We start from the raw sequence: 13,582 nt of genomic DNA, 5'->3' as shown, positions 1-13,582 counted from the left end.
AAAAAAAAATTAAAAGAATTAAAAAAACAAATTAGAAAGCAATAATTATGTATTTATTTCGAAAATAACAGATTTTAAATTTAATCTTGTGCAAAAATATATTTTCGATAAATTTTGTATCTTTATTATAACAAACAAATATATTTTCGTTGAGTTTTGTGTCTAAATAGAACAAAATTATATTTTCGCACAGCTATCCAGTTCCTCGAAAAGCAAGCCAAATCAGTTGCGCAGCTGAAAATGGTGTGAACCACTTAAAAAAATAAAATTAAAATAAAACAAATAGAAAGTAAAAATAAAGTGATATAAACGCTAAATAAAGAGTATAAAATAATAGAACAATCAAATCCATAAACAAAAAATAAATAAATCCGAAAATTATATAAAATAATAAACAAAAAATATAGCGCCGCTCCAGCTGTGCGAATCGTGATCACAGTCACCGCTGATCGTTGATATACTTTTAACACCAAATCGCTAATACATTTCATTAACAGCACGAAAAGCGCTTTCAAAAACATATCCAAAAAAAATTTTAAAACAACAAAACTACAAAAAATTTTGTAAAAAGTGTGTTGCTTAGCAAAATAAAATATAAATAAACAACACAAGCAATAATTAGTATTAAATAAAAACCCAAATAAAAAATAAGACGAGAAAACAAAAAACTAAACACAGCCACTCTTCACCTCCCACAGTGCAGCGGCAATCTATGGCTTTATTACTACGTGCTTAAAGTGAAAAGTGTACTAAAAATATACTAAAACCGAATCAGCACAAATACAGGCGTAGCAGGCGAGCGCGTACACACCCGAAAATGGCTCGGAAAGAGCAACCGGCCGCTAATGATATCGAGCAATTTCTACGAGGTAAGTCGTTATGCTTGACTAATTCCGCTGAATATTTCCCCCATATCTATCACTTATGCATTATAGCGGTGTTGTGCGACAAACTTAACTGTATGTAAATATTTACGAACATTCCGAGAGATGTACTACAATGACAATACTAATAGTATATTCATTGCCAAGTGTTATAACGTTTTCGCGGATATGTGCGAGTTCGACTCCACTAAGTGCCGGCCCCAATTTCTATCACTTGCGTAGAAAATGCTTATATTGCTTTGAGTGTGCGTGTATGTAAAACAATTTTCTTGAGCGTGCCAGTTTTTGAGATTTTTTTTCAGAGCATTACACCGGAAGTCATACTTTGCTTCTTGTTCCGATTGAATGAGTTTAAATCCACACTTAAAATTAATATTGAGGTAGTTGAAACGATTCATTGGTTTTGCATGAGAAAATGTAAAAAATGACAGCGGAATAAGCAAAACATTCGTAAGCAAAGAACACCCCCAACCCAGAAAGAAAAGCAGACAATTCAAATTCTATATTCGAAGAATATAAAAATATATAAAATGGAACACAAAAGTTGAACAACAAGCTCGCTCATTAGCAGAAGTTAGTTGAAATTTGTGTGCCTTCGTGACGAGAGTTTTTTTCAGAAGGTTTATAATTTTATGGAAAATAATTTAGATAAACTTTTTTATAACTTCTATTATCTTAACTATAATGAATACTTTAATTTATTTTACAATTTACAAATGAATTCAGCTCTCTCCCTCTCTATAACAATAAATCCGATCGTAAATTATGGCATATATCCCATATCTATATACTTGTATTATCTGTAATATTTTCTCACATTAGTAAACGCTTCCCTTAACTAATTTGGTCTTTTATTGCTACTTCTACTTATAAAAATAAAAATAGCTTAACTCCATAATAATGGTTATTGTATATTTCAAAAGATCTTCGAACCAAAAGTTGTTGAATATAATATAATAGTCTCGAAAGTTTGATAGAAATTATTTAGAATAAAAAAGAGATATCACTACCGCCAATTAAATGTTTTCAACTGATAGGTTAGGCCTATGAGCCACGCATAGGCCAATTTTGGTCCTTTGTGATACCAGATGGAATTCAGTTGCTAGATCCAAAGTCGTCCTTTACGATGCCTGCGCTTGACGCGAATTTTAACAGACTAGTTATGTGGCCTCATTATTCTTACCTCCTACAATTTATCATTCCTCGTTTATCAATCATCATACCCTGGAAACCCCAAATACTGACAGCACAGTCTTGCCAATGCGAGACAAATACACAAGAGATGCTTAGTTGTTTCCCTGGTGCCTTGCTCTAGACATTTCCTGTAGTCTTCTCGATATGTCAGCCCAATTCTGCGGGCTTGTGTCGCCACCATCATGTTCCTACAGTCTCTTATATCGAGTGCCATTAGAAATTTGGTGTATTTCCGATCTACATTTTTGCACAGGACTTTTGCAATTACACCCAGATAGTCAAAGCTGGTTTATTAGCATGGATCACTGACACCGTCCCTCAAATGTTAACCAATAGAATGTAATCTAACAGATTCGTATCAAATAAGTAGTAACGGGCTACTGACAACCGCCTTTTTTTTTTAAGAAATGATTGACGTTAGAAACGAAAATTTGTCCATAATTTATCTGAGGAGCTAGCTCATTTTCAATCAGAGCCCATTCTTCGAAAAATTAGTGACTAAATTTTTCTGAATCTACAAGAGCTATCCACCTTCAGCATTTTCAGTACATCAAATGCTTAAATTCTGATTTTTTTTTTGGGAAAAACAAGAGAAAACGTTAACCTCAGTTGCACCGAAGATATAATACCTTCAACAAATACAAAAGTTGCATATAGTACAAGAACTGGATTTTAATCGGGTAGTTTGTATGTGAGCTTTATGTCATAGAAGTCTGATCTTAACAATTGTACCTTGCCTTGAGCAATAATCCATTCCAAATTTAGTGACGATATTGTCAAATAAAAAAGTTTTCCCACAAGGAGATGATTTTATTTGTTTAACTTGTATACTTGTGTCAAACTTAGTGCACTCTATACAGGGTATAAAAAGGAACTAACCTTCAAAAATTAAATGCGAACTCTCATTCATGGTTTCACGCACACATCCATAAACTATACGAGACATTATTTTCCATACCAGAAGTTGTTCGATGGTTATCTTTATACGACTTGTCAAGGCAAGAGCATGTTGATCATCATAGTGACAAGATAATTCCGATCTACATCAAACAATGACATAATATAATCTGTAAAGCTAAAATGAGACTATCTTTATTACACGCTGTAAATGTATTAATTCTCCTAAAAAGTTTTCCAATTTCACAATTTATGTTTAATTTCATTATCATCAACAAACAAAGTCTGTTTCATTATAAAAATTTAAAATTTATTCAACTATAAGTTCTAATGGAAGTCCACTAAAACTTTTTGATTTGATCCAATAATTCTTCTAAGAAGTTTTACGTTTTCATAATCTCTTAATTTAATTACAACTGGGGAGGGAGAGAGAGAGCTGGTTCACACTATTTCCGTTTTATTAAATTTTTAGAGCTATAAGTTCGAATGGAAGTCCAAGAAAACTTGTTGATTTGATCTATCGACTTGTAATGGAAACTTTCTGCAGATCTTTTTCTTAGTCAAGACTTTACAAAAGTAATTCAGGACAATAACAGAACTTTTTTAAAGTCGGCGAAACCTTATGGAAACTTTTACATGATTTTTGACCGATTTAATACCATATCAGCTGACAGATTTTATGACAGCCCTTTCTCATGTTGAAAGTAAACTTTTTTCAACTTTTTTTTTTTCATTTAAAAAATGAAATATTTCATTAGTATTTTTTACTGTTAGATACTAATACTATTAACAAAGAAATTCTGAAATTTTTGAAAAAAAGAAAATATTTTAAACTCGTCCTTTGCGACGCCGTTTCCGGTGATCACTCGGAAAAAAGAAGCGCCCGCGTTGGCAGTATAACTCCTGACAAGATTATCTAAAGTAAGAAAATACGTGTTTTAGTTAAAACCTTAATTTAGAACTTGGACGAAGAAAAAAAACTGAAAATTGAATTTTTTGGTAGACATTTTTACAAAAACATAAAAATTTTATTGAAATTTTCGCAACTTTTTTTTTTAATTTTATTTTATTTTTTTTTCAAATAGTCAAAAGCCTGTGTAAAATTTCATGAAGATTCCTTGAGAAGTTCTCTAGAAATCTTCAAAAACACAGTTTCGAGTAAAACGCTTTTAAAAAGGGCGCACTTAGCCTAGGTAGCCTCAAGCGGACGAGTTCTCAATACTGTATCACCGAAACTGTTACTTGGAACAACTTGAAAATGTAGGACAATTTTCTACAGGTGTTGTAGTACTTGAATTTTTCGAAACCCGTAAACACATGTAAGCATATAAACAAACACTATTGTTAGACAATTTTTTTTTAATTTAAACTGGGTACGTGCCAGAATTTTCAACGCACCGGCTGCCAAAAATATGCTAATTAAATTTTCTTGAACTTAAACTTTCTTTGAATACATATGTATGTATATTCAAATATAAACTTACATATGTCGTTAGCATGTTCGCAAAATTATGAAAATATGTGGCGCGAAGCCACAAATCACCGGACGCTTGTCTGTTGCAAATTACCTGGCAACCTACTTATTGTGGAGCAAGACTTTCTACATCAGTTCACACACTATGGCATGGACAATATTAAAACTCCGACACTAACTTACTTAATGATATATTATAAGTATTGTTAGCAGGTTTTATAAATACCCCAAAATTGTACAAAATGTTATAATATTAGACACGCCTCTTCGGCGTCAGCTAAATTGAGATCGCGGAATATCGAAAAGAACCTTTTACTCATATATGTACATATACAAAGCCAGTAGATCAATTTGCTTCTAATTAGCCGCTCGCACTGACTTACTTAGTAAGCTAATAAACTTCTTGTAATTTGGCTTGACTGACTTGCACACTAACATACATACATGCATATATATTCTACAATGTATGTACGTATACACAGGTAACTTGCTGCAATTGTTGACTTCCTCAGCTTTCAACTTGTTTGTTGTGTGCTTAGTGCCTCGCAGTAGTCGCTTTTTTATTTTGTGTGATTTTTTCTTTAAATTTTTATTTTATTTTTGCCACAACAGCTCGATTTGTAACAGCGCTTGCGGTTTCTGTCTTCTCAGCTTTATTTTTTTTGTTGTTTTTTTTTTTTGGCTTTTGTAATACATTATTCATTCGCGCGTTTCATTTTTGTGGCTGCAAATGTTGCAGTTGTTGTTGTCTTGTAGCGTTGTTGTGTATTGTCTTTAGTCTGAGGTTAATAGTTAGTAGTGTGCCGCTAAAATATATTTTTAATGCTTTTTTTATTTTCATAATTTTTCAGTTTTTCTTTGGTTAAACGCTGTTACCGTTATTCTGCCGGCTTTTACTTTTCATGTCGCAACATTAACACATTCACAATTTTTATGAATTCATCATCGTTTAGCAGTTCGCCAGGTTTTTATTATGCTTATTACAAAGTCGTCTAAATTTCAGAGCACAAACGTTGACTAAAGGGGTTCATAACTTTGGCTAACATACATACAGACACAGAAATGTATGTATTTGTATGTTTATATACTTCTGCACACATATATATATGCTCGTATGTATTTAAATACAGTTTAATAGTCACAGTGCTCCAGGGCCTCATTAAACTGTTTCACTTGGCTTTGCCTAATCTTTGAATTAGTCTGTTGGTGGAGTTAGCCAGGGCTAGATAATACATACGTTAGTAAAGGGTGATCTATTTCGAGGGTCCATACATTTTTATAGAAGAAACACAGAAACTTCAAAATTAAGGGAGAATGTTTATTATCATTTGAAAGGAAATTCCTTGGCATTTGTTTTTTGAAGATTATTGCTTTCAAATGTTGGTTTTGTTCCAAGGCCTGAATCGATGTGGGGTTGTCCGGTTTGACTTTTGACTTTACCTATCCCCACAGAAAAAAGTCTACCCTTGTGTGTGTGTGTCACACGGTCTTGGCGTACAATTGACCGGCCCAAAATCTGAAATTATTTGCTCTCTGAAGTATGTGTTCTCTCAGTAAATCCATTAATTAACACTATGTGTAAGAAGTGACACCGTCTTGTTGAAACCAAATGTCGCAAAGATCACGCGCTTCAATTTCAGACATCAATTAGTCGGTTATCATGGCGCGATAACGGCCGCCATTGATGTTTATGTTCTCACCATCATAATTTTTGAAGAAATATGGTCCACAAATCACACCAAACCGTAACTTGTATAAAATACTCTTTTATCTCCGAAGATATAGTTGAGATCAGCCCTACCGCCTCTATTTGGATCACCCGTTATATGGAAGAAATTTTTGAAAAGTATGTATGTACATACATGTTTATATTGATTGTCAAAAAAGTCTTGCGGTATTTTTGCTAGTTGGCGCTGAGAGCGCGTAGTTCTAGTTTTATTGACGCATCGGGTCATGCTATACTTTTTTGGAAAGCTCATTTCACGCGCCAACACGTGTTTGATTGATTGTCGTTTCTTTTAAGTCGTTCGTGAGTTATAGCGTCGCAAACATGGAGCAAAATAAAGAGAAAATACAGCATATTTTACAGTACTACTACGATAAAGGCAAAAATGCATCTCAAGCCGGCAATAATCTTTGCARTTTATGGACCTGATATAGTTTCCATTTCCACCGCACAACGATGGTTTCAACGTTTTCGTTCTGGTGTAGAGGTGGTCGAAGATGCGCCACGCTCCGGAAGGCCTGTCGTCGAATATTGCGATAAAATCGCTGAATTGGTCGAAAGAGACCGGCATAGTAGCAACCGTAGCATCGGTCAAGAGCTGGGCATTAGTCATCAAAAAAAAATTTTATGAACAATTGAAAATTCAATAAAAATACCGCAAGATTTTTTTGACAACCTATTATAAAAAAAACTCAAAAAAATCTAATAAATTTAAGGGTAAGGCAATTCATATTACAACAATTTTACTTTAGTTTATAACTTTAATTCCATTTTAATGGCTTAAATTTCTTGTGTACAAACATACTTACAGACAATTCATACATATAATATATACATATATACTTACATTTATACACACACACAACTTTCATCAAACTAACGTTATTGGACTTTTGCTCTCAAAAAGCTTAGTTAGTTTGACAGTTTATACTGCTGCTTAGCTGGGAGCAAGGTGCTGAGTTGCTCAACGGTTTTCCAAAAACAAAAACCAAAAAAAACCTCATTACATCATTATCTAGCGCTTTAGCGCTTTTAATTGCGATTTATAATTCCCCTCACATTTACCTCGTTTATTAGTTTGCATGTGGTTTTAAATCGCTTTCCGCTGAGATTGTTTTCGCCCGCCTCAACTAAAATGGAATACTGTGCTTATCTCTATCTCTATTATCTTTTATTGTAAGTTAACTATAAGTGAACGACGGCAAGAAAAATATTTTTTTACAAGCAGCAGCTTGACCGTTTGTAAGGTTCAGTGCTGGTGGGTCACGCTAAAAGCCAGACTTGAAGAACAAACATAGTCAAAGAACTGCTGCCTAATTAGGTTGTTCCGTTAACACAACTTTTGCAACTTTATGGTTTACCTTTAAGAGCACACCAAGTGTGATTCTAAAGAGTATTTTATAATGAAAACTTCTCCTTACAACGTTTTCCACTTTTGAGGATATATTTACGGGTGTACATAACACTGGTCTACAGTGATATTGTTGCCCTAGATATATAGTAAGATTGATTTTGGATAGATTTGTGCCCACAGTTCATGAAACACTCAATTGTTTTGTAAAATTTGACTGAAATATTTGGAATGCCAGTAAACATACTGACAAATGTCGAAAATATACATATGTTGTATTTCAAAAAAATGCCTTTTATAACCTTTTCTTTTAAAATTTCCCAGTCGACTATTTTTTTTTCAAGAAGTAATGCGCCGTTAGATGACGATCCAATTTAGATCACATTGCTCATAATAATATCCAAAATAAATCGAAAGTTCTTCCAGTTTGTTACGGAAATAGTCTAAGCTGATACTTAAATGTGCTCCTGGTGTCTGTCTGTCAGTAGATTTTGTGCAATTTCTTCATAATTTCTTTAATTGCCGTATTTGATAACCAACAAATACTCCACCTTTCAACTTTTCCACAATGAATTCGGAAATTTTTTACAAATGTCACCAAAACAATATCCTACCACGTCCCACGCTGTGACAATTTTTTTTATTCTTCCTAACTTCATCTCGTATTAAGTCACTGAGTTCATTTTGAAAAATCCTTAAAACTTTCTACAAAATTTTCCGCACATTTGCGGTAAGGAGCCTGATATTAAGGATCACGTGATGATGAATCCTAATGATGACTGGAAACTAAATTTTTATTACCAACAAACCGATACTTATCAAATGGAAGTATCTCATAAACAAGAGCACATTCAATATTTTCATGAATAAGATCGTAACCAGGACACTTCAAAGCATCAAAATTTGCTAAAATATCAAAATAACCAAGAGTTTTGTTTTTATAAAGCTGTCTAATTAGTGAGTATACAAAGAAACAAAATACTAAAACAAAAAATATAATGATAGCGGCTTTCGCTGTACCTCATTTTTGGCGCCAATTGGAAATTCCAAGTGTAACCAAATCCTACTCCACCTGGTCTTTCCAACGGAGTGGAGATCTTCCTCATACTCTGCTACCCCTGACGGATATTGTGTCGAATACGTTCAGGGCTGGGCTGTTTTCATTCATTCGGACAACTTGACCTAGCAAAAAGTTGCGATTTAACAAAATATCCGACTTTAAAAAACTAATTTCGAATTTGGCTGAAAAATTATATGATTTTTGGTGCGCCAAAATTAGATTTTTCATATGCAATGCAAAGACTACAAGTTCATTGTACAGAGATATGTACATATATATCCACAACAAGCAGGTATAAGCGAACATTTTACACTCTTGCAACTTGTAGGATTTCAATACTATACCTCACAGATTGAGCGATATGTTCGGTACAAATTAGCCATATACATTGGGGCTCATTTACCTGGTGTCTGAGTCCTTGAATATGTATAGTCCGATTTCGACGATTTCTGATCGTAAGATGAAATACCTTGAACGCATTATTTTTTCAAACTTTTATTGGCTTAAATTTATTGATATTTGATTTCTACACTGTAAAGTGAAGTCGAAGGAAACTTGAAAATTGTTTATGTGGTAAATAGACGTGGTTGTCATCCCAATTTCGCAGTATAGGCTAGAAATGTCTCCATAAACTCACATACCAAATCCCAATGTCAATTTTTTATATATGCTGCCATAAGTATTTCATGGTTGTGAAATATAATGCTTGTGGCCATTTATTCATTGAGTTATCGTACTTTTAGTGGCTTTCAACATAAGGGTTGTAACTCGAAAACAACATTTGCCAGCTACAAATTTTTTCGGCACTGGTTAAATTGGATTATAACCCCGCCCATTTCCGGTTATGTTGATAACTGCTGAAAGATAAAATGCGATAACCCATTAAATGTGTCAGAGATATGAAATTTTACACCCGAACATAGCACAAAGGGGCTTCTCAGGAACCGGTGTCGAAATTGGACGATGAATATGGCGCCACCCACCTTTAATGAATGGTCCGGTAGTACGATTATTCGATGCAACTCTACAGAAATTTTCTGCAAATGGAAGCAAAACATTAATGGATTCTACCAATCATCAATTTTTGGTAAAAAATTTGACATTTTCAACAAAATGTTTGTTCAATGTTATTGAATATGTTTGACAGATGTCATGGCAAGTAAATGGAAAAAATTAAGGCTCGTTCACAACAAGTGTTCCCTACCAACAATGAATATCTCTCCAACCTTCGATTAAAGAAATATTATGCGGAATTTCAAGCAAACCGCTTTCCTTGTTCGCTAAGTATAAGTTCTAAGATATATCAAATTCAGGAGAGTAAAGATATCTTCGTACTCTGGAAAGAGATCGAAAAAAAAATATTATTTTGCTTTGAATAATTACAGTAGTTCCATTCCATATTTAATTATTATATTTGTTAAAAATGCCGACAGACTTTAACGGTACTAACAATATATCATTTCTTGGTTAAAGTCTAAAATCTTCATAATTGACAATTATACTTCGTATACAAAGAAATATTCTTTTTTGACAACTTAAATATGGAGTTTAGTATTAAAAAATTTCGATTTCTCACAAATTTCAGACGTACGCGAACATTTCCGCGCCTCACTCGAGACATCCGAATATGAGAATACCTCGAATATGTTTCATGTGACTGAGGCAGATGCGACGCTCAAACTCTTGATACGCTGTGAGATGCTCCTAGCGAACTACGCGCTGAAAGATGCCAATGCAACAACGCTCAATAACAATAAGTCCATTATTGTCAATGGCAAAATGGAGTCAAACGAAGTTTATGATGGAATCAATGGAGCTAATAGGGTCAATGACCCGTCAATGCAAGCGCACACAAGACACACAACTGCGAGCAACCAAGGCAAAAATACAATAAAGAACATTACGAAGCAGACAGAGCGATCGCATGAAGACGCCTCCTACTTGGATATGAGCGGAGGCGGTGGCAGTGGCAGTGGCGGCAGAACGAGTGGCAAAAAATGTAAGTACTAAATGCTTGACCTCTGGGCGCTGCCCACCACTACAAATACAATACAAACAGCCATGAGTTAATTAATATAAAATAGCATTCAATTAAAAGTTAATTTCATTTTTTCTTTTCAATTGCATATTTTAGCAAACAGTTGGTATGATGAGTGGAATAGTGACATGAAAAGCGATAAAACGTTTCGTTGCTCGGGGCGTCTTGCCAACAAAACCAACAGTAAAGCGTACAGTGATGAGGATGTTGACGTAGATGAGGCGGATAGCGATGCGAATGAAGATGATAACATTTCCCAAAATTACGATATATGCCAAGTTTCCAGCCATGACAGAGACGAAATGCAAAAGGCAATAACACCAGAGCTCGAACCCATGCAGGCCATTGATTGTCCATATATGGATTTACCAGCCGGACATCTTTCCATTCAGCACGCCACCAAATTTGGACAGTTGCAACGCGTCGAGAAACGTCTGTTCTTCGATCAGTGTAAAAAATACTACTGCGGTGTGCTTGACGATTGGCTGCTGTGCTATGCCGACGGACCCACGTCAGCACATCCAACGATAACATTGTATTTAAAGCACAACGGCGTCGAAATCGAACATTATGGCGAGGGCAAGCGACGTGAAGTGTGTTTTCAAATTACAACAGCCGATCCCAATAAGAAATTTCTTTTCCAAGCCAATAGTGAGGTGGATGCCAAAGAATGGATTATCGCCGTCGAAGCGGCCATACGTGGAGACACATCGCCGACCAGTTTGATAAGGAATACAAGAAAACTGCCAACACCGCCTATGGCCAAGAAAATGACATTCATGAGCCACATAAACAATGCGCCAACGCACGACTGCATTTACGAAGAACCCTCACCGCTCTTTCAAACCGAAAAAACCCCGAACAAGCCTAAACCTAATATACCAACCAAGAAGGACGCCACAGCCACAGTTGATTTGATCAACGAACTGGAATACGACATACCCAAATATCCACCGCAACCTGTTAAATCGGCCGACACCAGTCAATCGGAGTTGGAAACTGCCGAACTATTGAATTTAAATGAAAATAACGTACCCCACACCGAGAAACTCGAGTTCCAATCGATTATCAAGGATGTGCATAGCAAGTTGTCTAGTCAGTTGTCCGGAGGTCCAACGTCGGAACGCTTAAAAAAGGCGCTCATAAAAACTTACTCCGGCAGCAGTGCCAGCGATGTGGAAGGTTTGGCGTCAACACCAACGTCACCGACCACGGTGAAGGAGAACAAGAAACAACGCAAATCCACTACACCAAATGCCAGTCCACAGAAAAGTAACAACAGCGTGCATGGCAGTCCGAGCAACAACAACAACAACAGCAGCAACAACATTGTTAGTGTTAACGATCGCGTGGGTGTGAAATGCTTTGATAAATGGTTTTTCAATCGCATGAACAAGACAACATCTTCGGGTCGCAGCACAAGCTCGTCGAGTTCAGCGCCATCCTCGCCGGCCAAGTGTAAACAAAGTGAAAAGGAAAATCTACTACAAAGCCTCGATTTGCATGATGCTGTCGATGGTAGTGGTGGTGGCAATGATGCCCTACACACTAATAGCAGTAATCCCTCATCGCCGATACTGAAGAATACCTTTTCGAGTTGCAGCGCCGGTGTCGACAGCACCATGAAGAGCAAAGTCGATCTGATAATCAAAGAATTTGAGACGAGCGCACATATGGGCATGCTCACAATGGAGACGTTGGCGGGCAGCGCTGTGGCCTCACTGAGTTCCTTCTGCGACAAAGATTGTAATAATTATGAGCCCATAATGACTGTGACAACGCCACCGAGCAGTTTCTTAAAGAAAATATAGCACAGCGTTGCCAGTATTAAATCGGAAAAGCCGTTACCGTGTGTGAGCGGCGCTAGTTGGTGCATCGTGTGATAGGCACTCAAATTATTAATGACTCTCTTTTGATAATATTTAGTTATGTAAGCGCTCTTGTAAAAGTTTCAAGCGTGAAAGTATTCAATATTTTATTAAAGAACTGTTTGGAATAAATAATTTTTGTTAGTATTAATATAAAACCCTATGTTGTTTATTTCAAGCGTTGTTAGATTAAGTATCTAAAATTAATTACAGATCAGGTATCGATCTGAAACTTCGCACATATCTTTTCCTCAAGAAGATGCTCATTTGCTGAAACTCCCGATATCCCAGACATCGTCATCTGAAATGCAAAATAACGTAAGGACATGCAGGATCTCAAAGTCATGTGCAAGAGGCTCGAAGGAAATCGTGCATGATTTTTAGTCACACGGTCTGTAAAGGACTGTAGGCTGGTTGTTGACCTAATGGGTCACAACCTATTAGCAAAACGTGCCGGATGGGCCTAAATAAACAAGTAACGACGATACATGGAAAAAGTGCAGGGAAGTAAATATGATATATATCCTGGAACACCTCTTATGCTTCAGTCCAGTTTAATCTAAAACTGTCTTAGATATGGTATCTACGAGTTTCGCATTTCGAAGGCGTAGATGAAATATCAAAATTAGATATCAAGTCGCTCTTAACGTTCGCGAAAAGCGTTGAAGTTCTGTATGCCGAGTACTCAGTAAATTGAATATCCATTGGCATTACTAAGGGTTAGTAGGTCTATGCATGGCATGACAGCCGGCTAGTATAACCCAACCCTAGCTTTGCTGTAGTCGGAGTACAATTTTTTCCTTGTTTTATAAACAATTTACTGCTCCTATTTTCAGTAAAAAAAATATTAGTATCCTTTTCTATAAAATGAAAAAATGCGAAAAATTCCTGTCAAGCTAAAGACGAGCGTACTTTACCAGCAAGTATGTTGATTCAGACCCCGCTTCATTTTGTTTCAGATAGCAGAATCACCGTCATCAATTTCTCCAAAGATTGACCCGATATCCGATTTATATCCGATATCCAAAATCGCAATATAAATATTGTATACACTCAAATACATACATATTTTATTGACAGGAGAAAGCAC

At 35.7% G+C, this 13,582-nt stretch overlaps 1 protein-coding gene across 2 annotated transcripts in view; it reads left to right on the top strand.

The window, feature by feature from the left end:
- Positions 1-12,635, top strand: part of LOC108978508 — a 26,909-nt gene extending 14,274 nt beyond the window's left edge. For both annotated transcript variants that reach the window (XM_018948841.1, XM_018948840.1), the window contains exons 2-4: positions 699-869; positions 10,172-10,585; positions 10,721-12,635. In XM_018948841.1, coding sequence (XP_018804386.1) covers positions 818-869; positions 10,172-10,585; positions 10,721-12,435 — 2,181 coding nt within the window. In that variant the 5' untranslated portion in view covers positions 699-817 and the 3' untranslated portion in view covers positions 12,436-12,635. The remainder of the gene's footprint in view (positions 1-698; positions 870-10,171; positions 10,586-10,720) is intronic.
- The last annotated feature ends 947 nt before the right edge of the window (positions 12,636-13,582 follow it).

Source organism: Bactrocera latifrons, unplaced genomic scaffold (assembly GCF_001853355.1).
Source record: "Bactrocera latifrons isolate USDA-ARS-PBARC rearing strain unplaced genomic scaffold, ASM185335v1 scaffold_123, whole genome shotgun sequence".
NCBI classification, from domain to species: domain Eukaryota; kingdom Metazoa; phylum Arthropoda; class Insecta; order Diptera; family Tephritidae; genus Bactrocera; species Bactrocera latifrons.
The sequence above is the reverse complement of the archived record's forward strand: the minus strand, read 5'-3'. Positions and strand labels throughout refer to the sequence as shown.